At 45.7% G+C, this 22,168-nt stretch overlaps 1 protein-coding gene across 1 annotated transcript in view; it reads left to right on the forward strand.

Moving 5' to 3' along the window:
- The first annotated feature begins 4,211 nt into the window (after window positions 1-4,211).
- Window positions 4,212-22,168, forward strand: part of LOC124613819 (lachesin-like) — a 232,469-nt gene continuing 214,512 nt past the window's right edge. Inside the window, exon 1 of the mRNA XM_047142542.1 lies at window positions 4,212-4,446. Coding sequence (XP_046998498.1) covers window positions 4,212-4,446 — 235 coding nt within the window. The remainder of the gene's footprint in view (window positions 4,447-22,168) is intronic.

Consider the following 22,168-nt stretch of genomic DNA (forward strand, 5'->3'; position numbering starts at 1 on the left):
CTCACAGTACTCGGGTTTTTCACACACACATTTAATGTTTCAAATTGGTTCTATTGGCTCTGAGCACTATGGAACTTAACATCTGAGGTCATCAGTCCCCTAGAACTTAGAACTACTTGAACCTATCTAACCTAATGACATGACATACATCCATGCCCGAGGCAGGATTCGAACCTGCGACCGTAGCGGTAGCGCGGTTCCAGATTGCAGCGCCTAGAACCACTCGGCCACACCGGCCGGCCATTTAATGTTTCTCTTTCCGTTCAGCGTTCATATGCAAAGAAAGTTTCTGCTACATTTCGACAACATGTACACTATGCACACGTAGGAAGTTTACAACATTGTATGCAGAGTCTATGCTCGGCAGTGCTAGACGTAGCGCAGTATACAGATCGTATAAGTTCATAATTGAGGCGTGCCTTAGGCAACCACAGTTGTCACGCCATTTCATACATAGTGCATAGTTCATACACTGTTGTAATAGATAGTGTCACACCAGTAAGGCGAATGTCTGGGAGGGTGGCGGGGGGGGGGGGGGGGGGCGAGTTGAATAATACTCTGTAGTCATCTGTTGATTGATGTAGCACTCTGCAGGACATATTACGTCCCAGTCGAACTGGTACTAACACAATTCGATGCACTTTCAGTTTCTATTCTTGCTGGACTAGCATTCGGGAGGACGACGGTTCAATCCCGCGTCCGGCCATCCTGATTGAGATTTTCCGTGATTTCCCTAAATCGCTCCAGGCAAATGCCGGGATGGTTCCTTTGAAAGGGCACGGCCGACTTCCTTCCCCGTCCTTCACTAATCCGATGAGACCGATGACCTCGCTGTCCGGTCTCCTTCCCCAAACAACTCAACCAACCTCTATTCTTGCATGTAAGCCCCAGACATGATGCTTTTCTATACCAACGTTTAGACGTTTCTTCGTACGTCCATATTTAAACTGGATGAAGATGGGACACAGATGGTATAATTTTTATTAAAATGGAATTCCTCCAGTTGTACTTAAATGTTTTTATTTACTTCGCTACCAGTTTCGGTGTTGCGTCAACGACATCTTCAGGATCAACACGTACTCTGGAGTACGTGTTGATCTCACTTCGGACTTCTATACTGAGCCACACACAACTGATTTCATCAAAGTGTATGGGCCTGATGATGGGCGTTGACGCAACGCCGAAACTAGTAGAGAAGTAAATAGAAAATCTTAAGTACAGCTGGAGGAATTTCATTTTAATAAAAATTTAAAAATTACACGTTTAGTTCCACTGCGAGTTAAATTGGATGTAGAACTGAAAAGCATGGGTACACTCGATACCTTCTTATCCACAGCATCTGCACTCTGTGCCTGAACCAGCACAGGGATGGTCTGCTGGGATGGGTCATATGTTGATGACTAGTACTGTCCACCATGTTGCTGTTGTTTAGGCAGCATTCGATGACCTCATCACACAAATCGATGAGTGGGACAGACAACAACAGCTCCTTGTCCTGCTCCAGTAAGTGGGCTATGTGCGCCACAGGATCCACGACTGCGTTTTACTACTACTACTACTACTAAATTTCTTGTCTGTTCCGATTCACTCAGTGCCCTTCACTCATTGCAACGTTTGTATCCGGCAGACAAAATTGCACAGACCATCCAGGATGCCCTCCTCCGACTACAGCAACTGGGGAAGGTTGTAGCTTTCTGCTGGGTTCCGGGGCATGTTGGCATTGCTGGGAATGAAAGGGCAGATCTCGCAGCCAAGGAGGCGTGTCTCGCCCCACAAGTATCTCAGTGTGCTATCCCCTTGCACGCACTCACCTCGCTGTTGAGCTCACGGGTCATGCGTCGGTGGGAGGATGAGTGGCTGGAAGTGACTGACAATAAGCTCCGTATAGTCAAGCCCACAACGCGTGTGTGGTGTACTTCCTTTCAGCCCCATCGACGGGACGAGGTTCTCCTCACTCGGCTTCGAATAGGCCACAGCCCTATGACGCACGGCTTCCTGCTCCGGCGAGAGGACCCTCCAATTTGTGGTGCTTGCGGCGTCCAGGTCACTGTGCGCCACGTTTTATTGGATTGCGTTTTATTTTCTGACCACCGGGTCGCGGCTGACTTGCCGGCGGACCTGCCGTCTCTTTTAGGCAACACTCGGACGAATGTGGCTAAAGTTTTAAAGTTCTGTGCCCTGTCAAATGTTTTTACAAAGATTTTAGGGAAAGGATTTTAATTTGCTCACTGTGTGACAAGCTCGCCCATATTTTATGTAAGTGGCGAGCCAATAACAATTTCCTGTGACATTCTTGTTGCTATGTTTCCCCTTTCCTTAGGTTTTACTTTCTTATGTAGCATTTTCCTTCTTTTCCTGCTTACTTTGAGTGTGTGCTTTAGTTTTCTTAGGTCTGTCCACATTCGTTCCTTTTAATGTGTGTCAGGGCGCTGATGACCTCGATGTTGAGCGCCCATAAGCCCCAACACACCACCACCACTGCGTTTTATTGACAGGACACTTAGAAAATGTAACAGATCTACTACAGAGACTGCCTACACTAGGCATGTCCGTCCTCTTTTGAAGTACTGCTGCGCGGTGTGGGATCCTTACCACGTAAGATTTACGGAGTATATCGAAAAAGTTCAAGGAAGAGCAGCACGAAACAGGGCAGAGGGCGTAGTTCAAATGATGCAGGATTTGGGATGGACATCAGTAAACCAAAGGCGTTTTTCGTTACGGAGGAATCTTCTCACGAAATTCCAGCCACCAACTTTCTCCTCCGAATGCGAAAATATTTTCAAAAATGGTTCAAATTGCTCTAAGCACTATGGGACTTAAAATCTGAGGTCATCAGTCCCCTAGACGTAGAACTACTTAAACCTAACTAACCTACGGACATCACACACATCGATGCCCGAGGCAGGATTCGAACCTGCGACCGCTGCAGCAGCGCGGTGCCGGACTGAAACGCCTAGAACTGCTCGGCCACACCTACCTACATCGGGAGAAACCATCACCATGATAAAATAAGGGAAATCAGAGCTCGCACGAAAAGATGTAAGTGTTTGTTCTTTCCATCTACATCTACATGTACTTACATACTCCGCAATCCACCATACGGTGCGTGGCGGAGGGTACCTCGTACCATAACTAGCATCTTCTCTCCCTCTTCCAGTCCCAAACAGAACGAGAGAAAAATGACTGCCTATATGCCTCTGTACGAGCCCTAATCTCTCTTACCTTTGCGATCTTTTCGCGAGATATAAGTTGGCGGTAGTAAAATTGTACTGCAGTCAGCCTCAAATGCGGGTTCTCTAAATTTCCTCAGTAGCGATTCACGAAAAGAACGCCTTCTTTCCTCCAGAGACTCCAACCCGACTTTCTGAAGCATTTCCGTAACACTCGCGTGATGATGAACCTACAAGTAACAAATCTAGCAGCTCGCCTCTGAATTGCTTCTATGTCCTCCCTCAATCCGACCTGATAGGGATCCCAAACGCTCGAGCAGTACTCAAGAATAGGTCGTATTAGTGTTTTATAAGCGATCTCCTTTACAGATGAACCACATATTCCCAAAATTCTACCAATGAACCGAAGACGACTATCCGACTTCCCCAGAACTACCATTACATGGGTGTCCCACTTCATATCGCTCTGCAATGTTACGCCCAAATATTTAATCGACGTGACTGTGTCAAGTGCTATACTACTAATGGAGTATTGAAACATCACGGGATTCTTTTTCCAATTCATCTGCATTAATTTACATTTATCTATATTTAGAGTTAGCTGCCACACTTTACCCCAATCGCGTGCTATATGAGATTGGAATAATAGGGAATTGTCAAGGTGGTTCGATTAACCCTCTGCCAGGCTGGAAAATGTGATTTGCAGAGTACCCATGTAGATGTAGATTGGAGCGTGTACTTTACAAGTACGGACTTTTCGCCTCGGAGGCAAAGATTGTAAGACTCAAATCCGAAGATATGACTTGCAGATGGAAAATCCCGCGCTCCGAGAGCTGGGCTCGGGGGATGCCCGCCCTCTCTCACAAGTGGCGTCGGGCGTCGCCGGCGTCGCGAGAGCGCGACAGCGGGGCGAGACTTAAGGGCTCCATAAAGGGCGGCGGCTTACGAGCGCCACAGGACGCCGCGCCGCAGCATCAGCAAGTGCTGACCGCCCCTAACTCCTGAGATACGAGTTCCAATATCTGCCGGAATTACCCCTAAATGCTGATGACAAGCGTCTCGCCGGGCGCGCGCCCACTGCTGAGTTCGCACTGCCACCCTGCGAACGGTAGCGCGCCGGGGAAGCGATTACTTCCAACGACGCCCGGACTCGCAGCTTCGGCTGTGTTTTGCGCCGCCGCCGTCAACCTCCCGTCGACCTTCGGAACGCACGCACAGCGGCGCGGCGCGCTGGTTATCCGAAACGCATTACCGGCGGCGACCGGCGCGCACGCGCGTGCGTGCTCCCGCGCCGGCGGTGCGTTACGTCCGCGGCGCGCGCATTCATTACGCGGACGCAGTAGAGGATTAGCAGCGCGGACTGCGATAGCGGCGCCGGCTGAGCGATGCCCCGCGAAGCGCACGGAAGGCAGGAAGTGCCGCGGGCGCCGACGCAAACTGCCGCTACTGTGCGACCGACCACCGCTGTCGGCGGTTAACGGCTGCGCTGGCCTGCCGAGGGCTCTAATTCCGCTCTGACGGCGGACCTCTGTACGCAGTTACTGTGGACAGCCGATGAACAGCTCTTAAACAGCATTGCTGTTGCGCTCAAAATACAATCGTTCAAACTGAATGTCGCCCGCTCGGACTGGAAACTTCTGCTCGTGAGTGTACCATTAAGCTCACGGTGGGCAAAGTACAGGACATCCATAAATTATACAGGGTTATTACAAATGATTGAAGCGATTTCACAGCTCTACAATAACTTTATTATTTGAGATATTTTCACAATGCTTTGCACACTCATACAAAAACTCAAAAAGTTTTTTTAGGCATTCACAAATGTTCGATATGTGCCCCTTTAGTGATTCGGCAGACATCAAGCCGATAATCAAGTTCCTCCCACACTCGGCGCAGTATGTACCCATCAATGAGTTCGAAAGCGTCGTTGATGTGAGCTCGCAGCTCTGGCACGTTTCTTGGTAGAGGAGGTTTAAACACTGAATCTTTCACATAACCCCACAGGAAGAAATCGCATGGGGTTAAGTCGGGAGAGCGTGGAGACCATGACATGAATTGCTGATCGTGATCTCCACCACGACCGATCCATCGGTTTTCCAATCTCCTGTTTAAGAAATGCCGAACATCATGATGGAAGTGCGGTGGAGCACCATCCTGTTGAAAGGTGAAGTCGGCGTTGTCGGTCTCCAGTTGTGGCATGAGCCAATTTTCCAGCATGTCCGGATACACGTCTCCTGTAAGGTTTTTTTCGCAGAAGAAAAAGGGGCCGTAAACTTTAAACCGTGAGATTGCACAAAACACGTTAACTTTTGGTGAATTGCGAATTTGCTGCGCGAATGCGTGAGGATTCTCTACCGCCCAGATTCGCACACTGTGTCTGTTCACTTCACCATTAAGAAACAATGTTGCTTCATCACTGAAAACAAGTTTCGCACTGAACGCATCCTCTTCCATGAGCTGTTGCAACCGCGCCGAAAATTCAAAGCGTTTGACTTTGTCATCGGGTGTCAGGGCTTGTAGCAATTGTAAACGGTAAGGCTTCTGCTTTAGCCTTTTCCGTAAGATTTTCCAAACCGTCGCCTGTGGTACGTTTAGCTCCCTGCTCGCTTTATTCGTCGACTTCCGCGGGCTACGCGTGAAACTTGCAGGCCGACCCGTTGATTTCCCCTTACAGAGGCATCCAGAAGCTTTAAACTGAGCATACCATCGCCGAATGGAGTTAGCAGTTGGTGGATCTTTGTTGAACTTCGTCCTGAAGTGTCGTTGCACTGTTATGACTGGCTGATGTGAGTGCATTTCAAGCACGACATACGCTTTCTCGGCTCCTGTCGCCATTTTGTCTCACTACGCTCACGAGCGCTCTGCGGCAGAAACCTGAAGTGCGGCTTCAGCCGAACAAAACTTTATGAGTTTTCCTACGTATCTGTAGTGTGTCGTGACCATATGTCAACGAATGGAGCTACAGTGAATTTATGAAATCGCTTCAATCATTTGTAATAGCCCTGTAAGTACAACTTCGTACTTTAATAACACAACTGAACCGTGATTTAGTTTCAAAGAATATTTGTTGTGTTGGCAGAAGAGCCAACACCGTGTTACCAGAGGAGGCCGAAATACACGCGTTTTAGTTCACGTAGGCTGGCGTGAGGAGGGAAGGACTATACTGACGTGGAGCCTCGAACATGACAAGGAATTAGTATTCAGAAAGCGGACGTCATTAGTTTGATAACTTTAATCCATTAATGATGAGCGTCGCTCTTGAAGGTACATGATTCAAAATATCAATATCAATACTAACTGAATATGGCGCCTTGCTAGGTCGTAGCAAATGACGTAGCTGAAGGCTATGCTAAACTGGCGTCTCTGCAAATGAGAACGTATGTAGACAGTGAACCATCGCTAGCAAAGTCGGCTGTACAAGTGGGGCGAGTTCTAGGGAGTCTCTCTTGACTAGACCTGCCGTGTGGCGGCGCTCGGTCTGCAATCACTGATAGTGGCGACACGCGGGTCCGACGTATACTAACGGACCGCCGCCGATTTAAAGGCTACCGCCTAGCAAGTGTGGTGTCTGGCGGTGACACCACAATTTTCTTAAGAATTTATTTTATTTACTAGCGATTCATCAAGAAAATGGCTTCCAGCACTATGGGACTTAACATCTGAGGTTTTCAGTCCCCTAGAACTTAGAACTACTTAAACTTAACTAACCTAATGATATTCCACACATCCATGCCCGAGGCAGGATTCGAATCTGTGACCGTAGATGTCGCGTGGTTCCAGACTGAAGCGCATAGAACCGCTCGGCCACTCCGGCCGGCGACTCATCAAGAACATTAACACATTAAATCACACTATGTGAGCGTAGAAGTAGTTGCCAGGGAGTAACTGATGAAATCATAAGCAAATTCCTTTTTACCGAATGGTAATTTATTCACTTTAATGGTGTCTTAAGCATTTTTTAACGGAAACAGATTTACAATTATAATCAGAAAGCACCCTCTAAATATCAAGTTACAATTTATTCAGAGCCAGAAAGAAACAAATTTTTCACTGTATGAGCTTTCGGGCTGAGAACCTTGCTGCTCCCTCTTGACACAGCCGTAGCTGCGACCGTTCACAACGACCTCCGAAAGACTAGACTGGTGCAAATCTGCAACACACCAGATTACTTTAAACTAAAAGTTTTAACAATTCACACACGCACACAAACTATGCACCCCGTAGGAGGGATGGAAATGGTACAAAATACTAAAATTAAAATATTAACTTTGCTACCCAAGGTGCAACTTCATTTTAACTTTTCTTAAAAGTTTTACGGTCGCAGGGCGGCAACGTTATATATTAAAATGACCGTTTAAATAAAAGCCCATGAACTGCAGTCTTATGTAAACTTCTACAATAGTTAAGATGCTCTACAGTACACAGATACCGCCTCTCAAGACCATAGGCAACAATATCAAAGTTTCCAAAGATCAAAACATGTTTCAGGTATTAGGCAGTAAATTCGTTAACACACCAAATCCTACAAACACGACAGAGGCAGCTACTAACGTAAGGTAGATTGACAGGGAGATTACCGAACAACCCGAACCGCAGGTTGCTCTAACCCGCCCCTACTTAACAAAGGAAAACGGACCACCAAATTCATAAGCAACCACCTTCCCGCGGGTGGGCAAACGGAGAAGAATGGTGGAACGACCCCAAAACAAAACGGCTGGTGACCTCACCAAGAAAACAAGTAGAATTTAACAAGTAAATGAAACAACATATCAGCAAATACTTAACTTCTAATAAACTGCGATTTCTGGAGAAGACCTGGCGCAGCACCCCCAAATCTCTCTCCCGAACCGTCCGCTGCCAGCCGCTTTAACGGACGCAGGAAGGTGCGCCGATCTCCCGTCTCACGGCGTCGCAGCTCGCACCGGCCAGACCGATGCCGTAGGTTGATTCCTGTTGTTCTCGTGTCGACCGCGAATCCACTACTCCTTTCTATACGGCGCGGCCAACTAGACTCACGTGGCGACTTCACATGTGTCGACGCTCAAGGCGGACAAGTCATCTTGTGTCTTAATGCGCGACCGACCAACCAATCGATCCAACCGCCTTGACCAATGCCTGAGCAAACTCGAGCAGATTGGCGGCCCAACCCGCAGAGTCAGTTGCAGGAACTAAGCCCCGACCGGGCGACCACTTGCTGAGATCTCTTACTGGCGGAGTCCAAAGACTTTAAAGGTTGATCCGAACGAAAGACATACTAGCACTCCGGACGACAGACAGACACTAGCTGCCTCACAACTACGGGCGAAAGACAGACTAGCAAGCTGGGGACGAGAGACTGACCCAGACTGACCCCAGACTGACTGGCTCAGACTGACTGGCTGGCGAGCTTATAGCGCCCCTTAAATGCACGTGAACGCCTACCTTTCCCCTTTCCCACCAGAGGGAGACACCAAAGCTGCGATTGCCACAGCGGCGCCACCGCCAGAAACGGAGGGCGACTGCTTCACTCTACGCGCTGCGGCAATTTTTACCAGGGCGCAGCAACAATACTGGATATTAATTTTAATTACCAATAGCCTCCGTTGCACCGTTTACCTACAATGTACCTTGGTTTCAGTCGGGATAACCCAACCTTCTTCAGAATAACAGTAACTACCGTTTGTCCATAGTGGACATCGTCAAGCTAAAACTACAAACCCAAAAATTGTCGTCAGACTGTAAAAACTTATCTGAAACTGCCTCGGCCCCACTTCGCGACCGCGATGCGGCAGCCACGAGTGCTGTACTGGAACTGACTGTAGCGTCATGAGGCCCTCCTTGGTGGACACAATACCTTGCGCCTGCGCATAAACTGTATAATAGTTACTTGTAGGGACAAGACGCGAACTTAACTCCTGACCTTTAATTTACTAGTAAAGTGAAATAAAAGGTATAGCTGAGGAAAAGGGCGTATATGTCATCCTGTGCAGAACGTACTTAGATCGACTGTGATAACATTTGTGAAGTATTCATTGGTCATGATATAAGAAAGACATCATATGCTTACAAGGTATGGCCTGCCTAGGGAAATTTTTGTGCTTAAGCACGAAGTTTAATCACGTAAAAAGAACTTAGGAGTGGGAAGGACAATATAAAGGCCACATCGTGATTATTATGACTAGGTCTAGAAATTTTTAAGACGTAATTGTTAAGCACTTGCTTAGCTATGGTTACAACGCATGAACATCCTATTGACTTAGCACACAAATGGTCATGACTGAACTTATGAACAAGTCTATATCTAATCTGTAACATCCGGCAAGACGGGCCATGTAAAATCATTATTCAAGATTAGTATATTTGACCTGAAATGGTCTAGAATCAAGCCAAAAACTAATGCACGTACCTATTGAGCTTCTTGACGAAGTTATGGTTATGAGTTACAGAAAACACTATAGTAGGGGATGATGTGGCGGCTATGGGTACTCAATTTGCCTTCATGGAGGTGATCCACACACATATTGTGAAAACTGTGTGTGGACCACTGCCATCATAATTCGGGTCTGGTGACCACTACCACTGAACTTAGGGAATGACAGAGAAATTATGTTCAAAGCTAAAGTGTGACTTGGCCAACATCGCTCCAGTGTACACACTTAAAACTATTGACCGACATAGGCCAATTATGCTCGAAGCATAAGTGTGACTTGGTGAACATCGCTCCGGTCAACAGACTTAAAATAATTGACCGACATAGGTCAATATGTACTTAAAGAACTAGTCTAAATTATAGGAGGTTGACGGGAAAATGGTTAAATTGTGATTTGGCGAGCAACGGTCCAAGGACACCTTTAAACGTTATTGAGTAAGACCAATTCAAACTGATCCGGCTAGTCTGAACCAAAACTTCGTATCCAGTAGATTGTGGCAAGGTGACGTTACCCTCTCGTGATACTTACATGGATATGACTGCCATTAATTAAGTTAATAAAAAGTTGTGTATGACTAGGTGGTGGCATCACTACTATCTTATACACGTAGTATTGACCACAATAGGTCATATTGAAGGATTTTCTGTAAAGCGGTAGTGACTTGGTGATCGTCATTCCGGTTACTACACGTACATGCTATTGACCGACGAAGTTATTATCCACTAATTAAATCAAGTGTTGAAACCTTTCTAAACTCTATAACGTGCATACCGAATATCAGTAGACCATCTGTGTGCATGTTCAAGGTGTTCAATATCCAAATATTAACAATTTATGCTACTAACCTATATAATAATGAAATATTAATTAGGTAGCTGCATATTCTTATATAACTAGTAGACAACTTCATAGATGGGTCCAAAAAATTCAGTTTCAAATATGTTTTTAAAGTCTGACGATAATTTATGGATCTGTAGTTTTAGCTTGACGATGTCCACTATGGACAAGCGGTAGTCACTGTCATTCTGAAGAAGGTTGCGTTGTCCCGACTGAAACCTAGGTAAATTCGAGGTAAACGGTGCAACGGAGGCTGTTGGTAATTAAAATTCATTTTTATACAGTTGCTGACAGGACCGAGAAATGTTGAAGACATACTGGATATTAACAGATTGCTTTCAACGAGAGATAGGGTAACTCGAAAATTGTTAACCGGAATTTCCCCATAGATCCTGCTAACCGTCAGTGTGGGTCCCGTGTGATAGCGTCTGCAGCACAGCTGTTTCCTGCAACGGCTGACGACAAATGTCAACACACACGAACCCAAGTTCCCTACATAGATATCCATTTCAGACTCGTAAACACGTCGAGTTTTAAGCCTGCTAACTACGATTTGCGTACAGCACCGGTTTTCAGTTATCATTTGAAATGCTGCACAATCGCGTCGATTGCTTGTCGAAGCCTTCGACGAACATGCACTTGGGAAAATTCAGAAGTGGTGATTTTGAGTTAGAAACGACCGAAACCACCAAGAAATTTCGAAGAGAACGAATTACAGACCTCAATGGATGAAAATGATACTCAAATCCAACAGACCTCTCGGAACAATTGAATGTGACGCACAAAGCCATTTCTCTTGGGGTTGAACGCTATGGGAAAGGTGCAGAAAGTCGAAAAATGGGTTCCGCATGAACTGAATGAAAGATAGCTAGAAAATCAAAAGACTACTTGTGAAATTCTGCTCTACAGATACAAAAGAAAGGCGTTTCTCCATCGATGATGGAAAGTGGACGTATTTTGAGATTTCTAAGCGTCGTAAATCGTAGGTTAATCCGGGCAAACCACCGACATCCACTGCAAGGCCAAATTGCTTGGGAAAGAGGACAATGCTCTGTGTTTGGTCGGATCAGAAGGGTGTCATCTACTATGAGTTGCTAAAACCTGGTGAAATCGTTACCACTGATCGCTACCAACAGCAAATGGTCGATTGAAATCAAGCATTACGTGAAGAACGACCGGAATATGGAAATAGGCAATACAGTGTCATATTGCTCCATGATAACGCCTCATCACACGCAGCAAAATGGGTTAAGGAAACGATCGAGGCTTTCATTTGGGAAATACTAGGGTATGCAGCTTATTCTCCAGACTTGGCCCCATCTCGTTATCTGTTTGCATCACTGGGACACGCTCTCACTGAACAATGCTTCAATGTGTATGAAAATGTAAGAAAATGGTTGGCTGACTGGTTCACCTCAAATGAAGAACTGTGGCATTCATAGCCTTCCGGAGAAGTGGGAGGGTGTATAAATATCAATGGAGATTATTTTGAATAAAATATTGTTTGTCAGTTTCAAACAACAGACGTATAATTATTGCAAACAAATTCCGTTTTCACACTTTTATACCTGATAAGATGCGGACTCCACAGGAAAGAGCTCAGCCTGTCCATTCAGACGACGTCGGATACCCAGGTGCAACGAAACTTTCGAGGACAGTATGGAATGCAACTACCATACCGACAAATTATTCGGGTTTGGCCTACGTCATCTATGCAGACAGGTAGTTTTCACCACAAAAAGGAGGCGGGTGGCCCATCTGTTTCAGACGTCAACGTGAACAAGGCACGGCAGGTGGCAAGAAGTGCGACAAAATCGGTGCCTATGTCGCACAGAGAGTTGGAAATCAGACAGTGAACAACGCACCATGTCTTGCGTTAAGAGGTTACGGCTACATCCTTGCAATGACGGTTATAGGGATAAGTTGAGAAGGCTGGCTCTGAGCACTATGGGACTTAACGTCTGAGGTCATCAATCCCCTAGAACTTAGAACTACTTAAACCTAACTAACGTAAGGACATCACGCACATCCATGACCGAGGCAGGATTCGAACCTGTGACCGTAGCAGTCGCGCAGTTCCAGACTGTAGTGCCTAGAACCGCTCGGCCACACCGGCCGGCTAGGTGGAGAAGGTCTGAACACAAAGCCGTAAAGTGGGAGGGCTAGCCCAGCAACATCAACGTCATTCACAGTTTGCATGATGACAATTTATCCGTACAAGTTTAGCCAGTGAATGTATGAACACAACAAAGCAAATTTCTTCCTGCATGAAATACTTGAATGAAATGCTGATAACACAGCAAACAATCTGTAGTTAAGAAAAATACATCAGAACACACAGTAAGGTCAGAATTTCAATAAATTTTATATTTAAGAAAATATGCCCTAGCGCTTACTAAACTATCTGTCAATAAAAGTTTATCTTTTCAATACAATATAAACGAAATTTGCAATTTTAGAATAATTCCCACCTGATGTTACTAAACCATTTATCAATAACAGTCCATCTTTTCAAAAAACATTTGGTTAATATTTGCAATTTTAGAAAAATTTGTGTCTAGCACTTACAAAACTCTGTTACCAACTTTCTGGTTAAGAACTGATAGTAAGAAACGTGCAGCAATGCGAAGTCTTTAACAAATAGCGATTTACGTTGAAAAATATGTAAGATCAAACCGAACCACGGCGCTGAACAAGTAATTAATTAAATATCAACAGGTCAGTGTGAAGTAAGCTCCGAACAGCCATCCGAACGAATCAAGATGAGCTCAGGAAAGTAATGCACACACAGTAAAGTAATGTTGTTTTGCAGCTCCGGCCTCGAACAGTCAGCAGACCAATACGAGGCGGCTCGGCCTATTCTGACGCCGACAGGTCGGTCGGTCTGTTTCTGAGAGAACGGCGCCTGCCATGGCAGCGGAGAATTGCTCCAAGCTCTCGCCGTCGGTGGGGAGTTGACAAGGACGGAAGCACAACAGACTAAAATTCTAAATCAATAAATTGTCAAACACAAGGATGAACAATTACAAATGGGGTACAAACCAATTCCACTTGAGGGAAGTGAGAGTTACGTTCCTACATTGGTGCTCACAGACAGTGTCCATACACATTAGCAATGGATTTCAATTTAAATTACACGAAACTGGGAACTTAAGCACAAGTCAGGCATTTAATATTGTTCCTGGGACATCAATAACGCCCACCAAACTCAAGGTGGAACATTACGCTTGTGATGACACAGCGATCTGTCAAACAGTCAGAACTACATAATATTTTAACTATACATATTATGGTGCTTCGAAACATTGGCTGTCTTAAGCGTCGGTTTATTACCCCTAAGCATATGGTAGAATTATTGTCCATGAGCTCCACTAGAACTTGAAACCACGGCGGTACGTTATCCTTTACATTTGAAGGGTCGCCGATTAGTTCTGAATGGAAGTGAGTACCTGAAGGTTTTCGCTCCTCCCAGCGGCGATATCGGCGTCCAGACACCACACGCGCCAATACAAAGGCAGCAACCACCCCGATCAGGGCACGGTCCCTGTACACCAGGGGCGGGCAGGAATCCTGCACGTGTGCGGTGCACTTGCACGAGTGCAGTTAACAGGTGTTCCGCGTGCACACAGGGGCAAGCTGGCCACCCGCTTATCTCCCATCCCCACCATACCTTCTGTCCGCTCCTTCCTCTGTAATGCGTTTTGTTTCCTAGCTTGCTTTATTGAGTGAATGAATAAGGTTAGTAGGAGTGCTTGAAGGAAATCATGGTTTGACAGAGTACCTATTACCTACGATACGTTTTATTTAATTATCACAGGTGGAGATTACAATACGTTTAACATCTGGAACAAAATTTCTACATACAAACACAAACAGTTACGTAAATTTTAATCACAGATTTTTGCTCTTAACCGAGACTTATTAATTCAGCAAATGGTTTTCCAGCTCTCGCTATATTAAGCGCAGTCTTATAACTTGCACATACCACTGGGCAATTATTGTTGTCGTCCTGAAATCTTCAAAACAGTGCTCCATAAAACAACAGCAACTACGACAAATTCAAATGGCTCTGAGCACTATGGGACTTAACTGCTGTGGTCATCAGTCCCCTAGAACTTAGAAATACTTAAACTTAACTAACCTAAGGACATCACACACATCCATGCCCGAGGCAGGATTCGAACCTGCGACCATAGCGGTCGCGCGGTTCCAGACTGTAGTGCCTAGAACCGCTCGGCCACTCCGGCCGGCCAACTACGACAGATTCATCTGGTATCGTCAGATCGCTCTTCTTAAGCTCAGCCAATTCCCCATCCGCTCAGAATTCGACAATAAATTGTACTCGTCCTTGTGAAATTTATTATAATGGACTTCAATACTAAACTTCCGTTGACCAGCGAGAATACTGCCACATATTAAACATTCCGAATTTTCACGTTTTTGCACAAAGAAAAAATGATTCTCCCATCACTTTTTAAAAGATAGCAAATCTCCACTTCTCCGTTTCTTGAAATACAACGTTCACTACATAGAGCTCGCTTCGCATCAACGTCCGCAGCTTAGCCTGGCACTACACTGCCGCAACCTGCCGGCTGTCGCCACAGCCCCGGTCGACGCCTGCACGCGAGCAGCACACGTGCAGCGCTGTGCAGTCATGAGCCGCGTGCAACGTTTGCCCGCCCCTGCTCTACACGTTTCCGCACATGCCGCTTGCCACATTCACTCCAAGTTCCTGGCAGCCAGCATCGACCCCTCTGTATGCCACGGCCTCATTCGTTGCCGACGTACCATTCGCGCCCTCTCTCAGTCTTCCCTCATACCGCCAGCCAGCCAGTTCTGCAGGCCAGGACTGTGAACCAGCCCGCTAAGGCTATATCCAATCGAGTGCCACGACTCCATCCCTGCGAGGTACACTTGCTTTAGGCATTAAAACCAACGGCCGAACTTCAGCGCAAACACCTTGCAGCCGCTGTACTATACAAGATTCACGAAAAAATTACATTTGTGAAAAGCTTTGTTTGTCGGATGAGGCAACGTTTCATGTATCCGACAACTTAACTTGTCGTAACGTTTTTATACGCAGTGGTCGGAAATTTCCATTACAATCTTCTAGGTCATGCAGAGGGGAATGAGTACATAGTATTTTGAATAGGAATCCCCTATCCAGAAATGTCACGAACGACGTTGCAGTGCGTCGATGTTATAGGCATGAGTAACTATAAATGCACATACATGCTATGAAGAGCCAAAGAAACTGGTACACCTGCCTAATATCGTGTAGGGCGCGCGGAAGTGCCTCAACACGACGTGGCATGGACTCGACTAATGTATGAAATTGTGCTGGAGGGAATTGACACCATGAATCCTTAGGGCTGTCCACAAAACCGTAGGAGTAAAAGGGGGTCGATATCTCTTCTGAACAGCACGTTGCAAGGCATCTCAAATATGCACAATAATGTTCATGTCTGGGGAGTTTACTGGACAGCTCAAGTGTTTAAACTCAGAAGAGCGTTCCTGGAGTCACTCTGTAGAAATTCTGGATGTTTGGGGTGTCGCATTGTTCTGCTGGAATTCCCCAAGTCCGTCGGAATCCAAAATGGACATGAATGGATGCAGATGATCAGACAGCACGCTTACGTACGTTTCACGTGTCAGAGTCGTATCTACACATATCAGGGGTCCCACATCATTCCAACTGTACACGCCCCACACCGTTACAGAGCCTCCACGAGCTGCTGATACGCAGGGACCATGGATTCATGAAGTTGTCTCATTACCCGTACACATTCATCCGCTCGATACAGTTTGAAACGAGACTCGTCCGACCAGGCAAAACGTTTCCAGTCACCAATAGTCCAATGTCGGTGTTGACGGGCCCAGGCGAGGCGTAAAGCTTTGTGACGTGCAGTCATCAAGGGTACACGAGTGGGCCTTCGGCTCCAAAAGCCCATTCTGTTGAATGGTTCACACGCTGGCACTTGACGGCCCAGCACTGAAATCTGCAGAAATTTGCGGAAGGATTGCACTTCTGTCACAGTGAACGTTTCTCTTCATTCGTCGACGGCCGAGGTGGCCGAGCGGCTCTAGGCGCTACAACCTGGAACCGGGCGACCGCTACGGTCGCAGGTACGAATCCTGCCGCCGGCATGGAAGTGTGCGATGTCCTTAGGTTAGTTAGGTTGAAGTAGTTGTAAGTTATAGGGGACTGATGACCTCAGAATTTAAGTCCCATCGTGCTCAGAGTCATTTGATTGTCTTTTCAGTCGTCGTTGGACCAGTTCTAGCAGTATCTTTTTCCGGCCGCAGGGATGTCGGAGATTTGATGTTTACCGGATTCCTGATATTCACTGTACACTCTTGAAAAGGTCGTACGGGAAGATCCACCTTTATCGCTACCTCGGAGATGATGCGTCACATTGCTCGTGCGCCGACTGTGACACCACATTCAGTCTCACTTAAATCTTGATAACCTGCCACTGTAGCAGCAGTAACGGAACTAAATACTGCGCAAGACACTTGCTGTCCTATATAGACGTTTCCCACCGCAACTCCGTATACATACCTCTGTAGTTGAGTACGCATGCCTATACCAGTTCATTTGGCGCTTCAGTGTATAAGATGATACCGCAATAATGCTACAAATTTTCTAGGATGACAAAAAAAGGGATAAATGTATTATTTTCAGGTAAAGGTCCCTAAAACGGAAACGAACGAGTCGAAAGTTATAAGCGAAAACCGTTCTAATATCTCTGACAGTGGAATTCATGTAGTGGTACTGGTGTTGCTAAGATTGTAGGGTAGGCAACTTTCAGAGGTGATAGTATGAACGAAAACAAGAAAAAGTGTCTAGTAAATAAGTACTGTAAAATGTTTACCTTAAGAGCCGAGAGCACTTGTTCAGTAGATGAGATGTCTTTCACAGTAGTAAAGCTGAACTAGTGGTGTAGCTCCTCGGCTATGCATTGTAGAGCCCATGTTTACAGGATATTTTTTCTTTGTTTAGTCCACACTATGACCATTGAAAGTTGCCTGCCCTAGAATCTTAGCAACGGCAGTACAACTGCATGTATTCCACTGTCAGAAACGTCCGCATCTTGTGGCCTATAGGCTAGCGTTGCCACCTCTGTATCAGGGACTTCCCGGTTCGATTTCCCTCCGAATCACGGATTTTTTTGTGGTTTTGTGGGTGTTTTTATTGTCATCATTTCATCTTCATTCGGAAAAGGGGCGAAACTGGACAGTGGAAAGATTTTGAATTTTTATGGGCACCTATAACCACGTACTTGAGCGTTCTACGAACAAAATATCGTCATCAGCAACTGCCAGTGGTATCATAACAGTTTTCGTTTATAACTTTCGACTTTTTCGTCTCCCGTAGTGGAACCCGTTTCTTAAAATGATACATTAATCCTTTTCCATCATACTAGACATTTTGTAACATCATCACAGAATTGCCCTGTAGACACGTACATTTACACTTCTGGCCATTAAAATCGCTACACCAGAAAGAAACGCAGATGATAAACGGGTATTCATTGGACAAATATATTATACAAGACGTCACATGTGATGACATTTTCACGGATTTTGGGTGCATAAATCCTGAGAAATCAGTACTCAGAACAACCACCTCTGGCCGTAATAACGGCCTTGATACGCCTGGGCATTGAGTCAAACAGAGCTTGGATGGCGTGTACAGGTACAGCTGTCCATGCAGCTTCAACACGATTCCACAGTTCATGAAGACTAGTGACTGGCGAATTGTGACGAGCCAGTTGCTCGGCCACCATTGACCAGCAGTTTTCAATTGATGAGAGATCTGGAGAATGTGCTGGCCAGGGCAGCAGTCGAACACTTTCTGTATCCAGAAAGCCCCGTACAGGACCTGCAACATGCGGTCATGCATTATCCTACTGAAATGTAGGCTTCGCAGGAATCGAATGAAGGGTAGAGCCACGGGTCGTAACACATCTGAAATGTAACGTCCACTGTTCAAAGTGCCGTCAGACGTGTAACCAATGGCACCCCATACCATCACGCCGGGTGATACACCAGTATGGGGATGACGAATACACGCTTCCAATGTGCGCTCACCGCGATGTCGCCAAACACAGATACGACTATCATGATGCTGTAAACAGAACCTAGATTCATCCGAAAAAATGACGGTTTGTCATTCGTGCACCGAGGTTCATCGTTGAGAACACCATCGCAGGCGCTCCTGTCTGTGATGCAGCGTCAAGAGTAACCATAGCCATGGTCTCCGAGCTGATAGTCCATGCTGCTGCAAACGTCGTCGAACTGTTCGTGCAGATGGTTGTTGTCTTGCAAACGTCCCCTTCTGTTGACTCAGGGATCGAGACGTGGCTGCACGATCCGTTACAGCCATGCTGATAAGATGCCTGTCATCTCGACTGCTAGTGATACGAGGCCGTTGGGGTCCAGCACGGCGTTCCGTATTACCCTCCTGAACCCGCCGATTCCATATTCTGCTAACAGTCATTGGATCTCGACCAACGCGAGCAGCAGTGTTGCGATACGATAAACCGCAATCGCGATAGGCTACAATCCGACCTTTATCAAAGTCGGAAACGTGATGATACGCATTTCTCCTCCTTACACGAGGCATCGCAACAACGTTTCAGTAGGCAACGCCGGTCAACTGCTGTTTGTGTATGAGAAATCGGTTGGAAACTTTCCTCATGTCAGCACGTTGTAGGTGGCGCCACCGGCGCCAGCCTTGTGTGAATGCTCTGAAAAGCTAATCATTTCCATATCACAGCATCTTCTTCCTGTTAGGTTAAATTTCGCGTCTGTAGCACGTCATCTTCGTGGTGTACCAATTTTAATGGCCAGCAGTGTAGAAACGCCGTCCCCTACAACTTTGACGCTCTCTAGCTTCGGTGTACGACGTTTCCGGACATGGGTTCCTATTGAAAGCATTAAGCACTCACTGCCGTCTACAAGTCCTAGAAGTTTCTAACAGGAATTTTCGAACACCCTGTATGGTGTTCACAGCATCCTTATGTTGCACTGAAGTAAAGAGACAGTACCACTGTCAATGTTTGGATCGGACTGATGCAAAATTGCATCTTTGGTTCATTCTTTTTTATCGAGTCTGCCGTCAACGGTGGTGATTACATAGGTATGTTACAAGATTTTCCTGTGCCACAATTGGAACACCTGCGACATGACGTCATGTTTCAGCGGGACGTGGGCACCATCCCGCTAGTCTCTACATTCCTGTCCATTTCTAGAAGAAAAGTTACCGATATATGTTAATGCATATTACTTAGTTCTAAATGTATTCAGTTGCAGAGACAACACGAGAAAATACACTGCCTCAGAGAAAAAGTGAAGAGCCCTGTAATCTTGGTCGGACGTCAAATTAGCGTCGTACACATACACACCATTGGCAGGTATGTCAGTGACTTCAGTTACAATTCTCTATGAAAGGTGTAACGACCCCAACAGTGAATTTATGATATTTGTGTTTAGTGTTATACCACACCTGCTATCAGTACGCATGCCTACCGTGCGCTGCCTTATGTGTTCCGAAATGTCGCGCATAGAAACGGTATTTTTCCGTGGCTTATACTGCCGGTCTTATTCACGATACAAAGGTAGGGTCAAATACTATGGGACCATTTCAGTACCCAACAAAATGATCGTCTTACTGTAACTATCCTACAGTACAGAGGAAAGTGTGAATATTACAAACTTCCTCCAGATTAGGCAAATGGAGAAAATCGGTTGGTATCTTTTGCAATGCAAGTCAAGAAGCAAGACGAGCAGTCATCCGCTGATGACGATTGCCTCCAAATCCCCGAAATGGCGCCTGCTAGTAGTTCCGTAGGTTACCAGAAGACTGTCAGCGAGAGTCACAGGGATCATGACGTACCGGGTTCGACTCATACACCCGGTTTTACCCTACCCTCCCCTACCCCACGTTATATTGGCCGGTGGCATCGCGCCCATAGCAGTGAATGAGCACCAAGAACGGATCATAGTGACATTGCGGGGAGCAGGAACTTCCCACGAAAACAGGCCGCCTGCTGGGAGCAGGCCTTTCCGTGGCCTTGGGACACAGTGAAAGCCTTCCGCTGACCGAACGGTACTCTGCAGTGCATTACAGGCTCATCACCTTCCTGCGAGAAATCGCAGAAACTTCCACTCCTAGCAAGTGCACCAAGCTCAGGCAATATATTACCAAGCAATCGCAGCATAGCTGAAACAAAAGACTTATTCACCTGCAGTACTTTATGGAAACCAAGGGACAGCAAACCTAGATCGTCGAGCAGGTAATCGAACCGTGCACCACCTAAATGCAAGTTGAGCACCGCTTTAACCAAGCCTTCTGCTACACTTTCAGGAAGTGAAGACGTTCTGGATCAGCGTAGACAAATTTCATAACCTGCCATTTTTTACATTAGTTAATTCATCGAGGAACTGTGCAATTGTAGAACGTTTACGTGTAACAGTAGCCTAAGAAATTTATATCCTTCATATAAAGCGTATTTCAGGTATGTCTTAGTACATGGACAACAATATTATCGTAAACGTTAATGGGGCACAAAACTTATTATACAGATTATACTAACGTTTCTTTGAGTGTTGACTAACAGCGTTACTGCGTAATATTTAGTAAAACTTCATGGATTCTTTCTAAGGAAGGACGAGTACTTGAAACAGTTGTATATTGGTTCAAAATATATAAATAATTATCTTTAAGTCTCGCTGTGTTGTCGTCAGCAGTTGCTTGTAGTATTATATTGATTATTTGCACGTTCGATTCAAGTACACTGCCGGTAAAAAATAGTGCATCGTTTTAGAGGTTTGCAATTGCTTATACTGAGCCGTGCACGGCTCGTGTTCATGCCATTTATTATTTGTAATCTTCTGTTGCGGAACTAATTGAGTTCTGTAACAAGTCTCAGCTAGTAATAGCGAATACCCTGTTCAAGAATCACAAGAGGAGGAGGTATACTTGGAAAAGGCTGGGAGATACGGGAAGATTTCAGTTAGATTACATCATGGTCAGACAGAGATTCCGAAATCAGATACTGGATTGTAAGGCGTACCCAGGAGCAGATATAGACTCAGATCACAATATAGCAGTGATGAAGAGTAGGCTGAAGATCAAGACATTAGTCAGGAAGAATCAATACGCAAAGAAGTGGGATACGGAAGTACTAAGGAATGGCGAGATACGTTTGAAGTTCTCTAACGCTATAGATACAGCAATAAGGAATAGCGCAGTAGGCAGTACAGTTGAAGAGGAATGGACATCTCTAAAAAGGGCCATCACAGAAGTTGGGAAGGAAAACATGGGTACAAAGAAGGTAGCTGCGAAGAAACCATGGGTAACAGAAGAAATACTTCAGTTGATTGATGAAAGGAGGAAGTACAAACATGTTCCGGGAAAATCAGGGATACAGAAATACAAGTCGCTGAGGAATGAAATAAATTGGAAGTGCAGGGAAGCTAAGACGAAATGGCTGCAGGAAAAATGTGAAGACATCGAAAAAGATATGATTGTCGGAAGGACAGACTCAGCATACAGGAAAGTCAAAACAACCTTTGGTGACATTAAAAGCAACAGTGGTAACATTAAGAGTGCAACGGGAATTCCACTGTTAAATGCAGAGGAGAGAGCACATAGGTGGATAGAATACATTGAACGCCTCTATGAGGGTGAAGATTTGTCTGATGTGATAGAAGAAGAAACAGGAGTCGATTTAGAACAGATAG

The sequence above is a fragment of the Schistocerca americana genome, chromosome 4, assembly GCF_021461395.2.
Source record: "Schistocerca americana isolate TAMUIC-IGC-003095 chromosome 4, iqSchAmer2.1, whole genome shotgun sequence".
In the NCBI taxonomy this organism is placed as follows: Eukaryota; Metazoa; Arthropoda; class Insecta; order Orthoptera; family Acrididae; genus Schistocerca; species Schistocerca americana.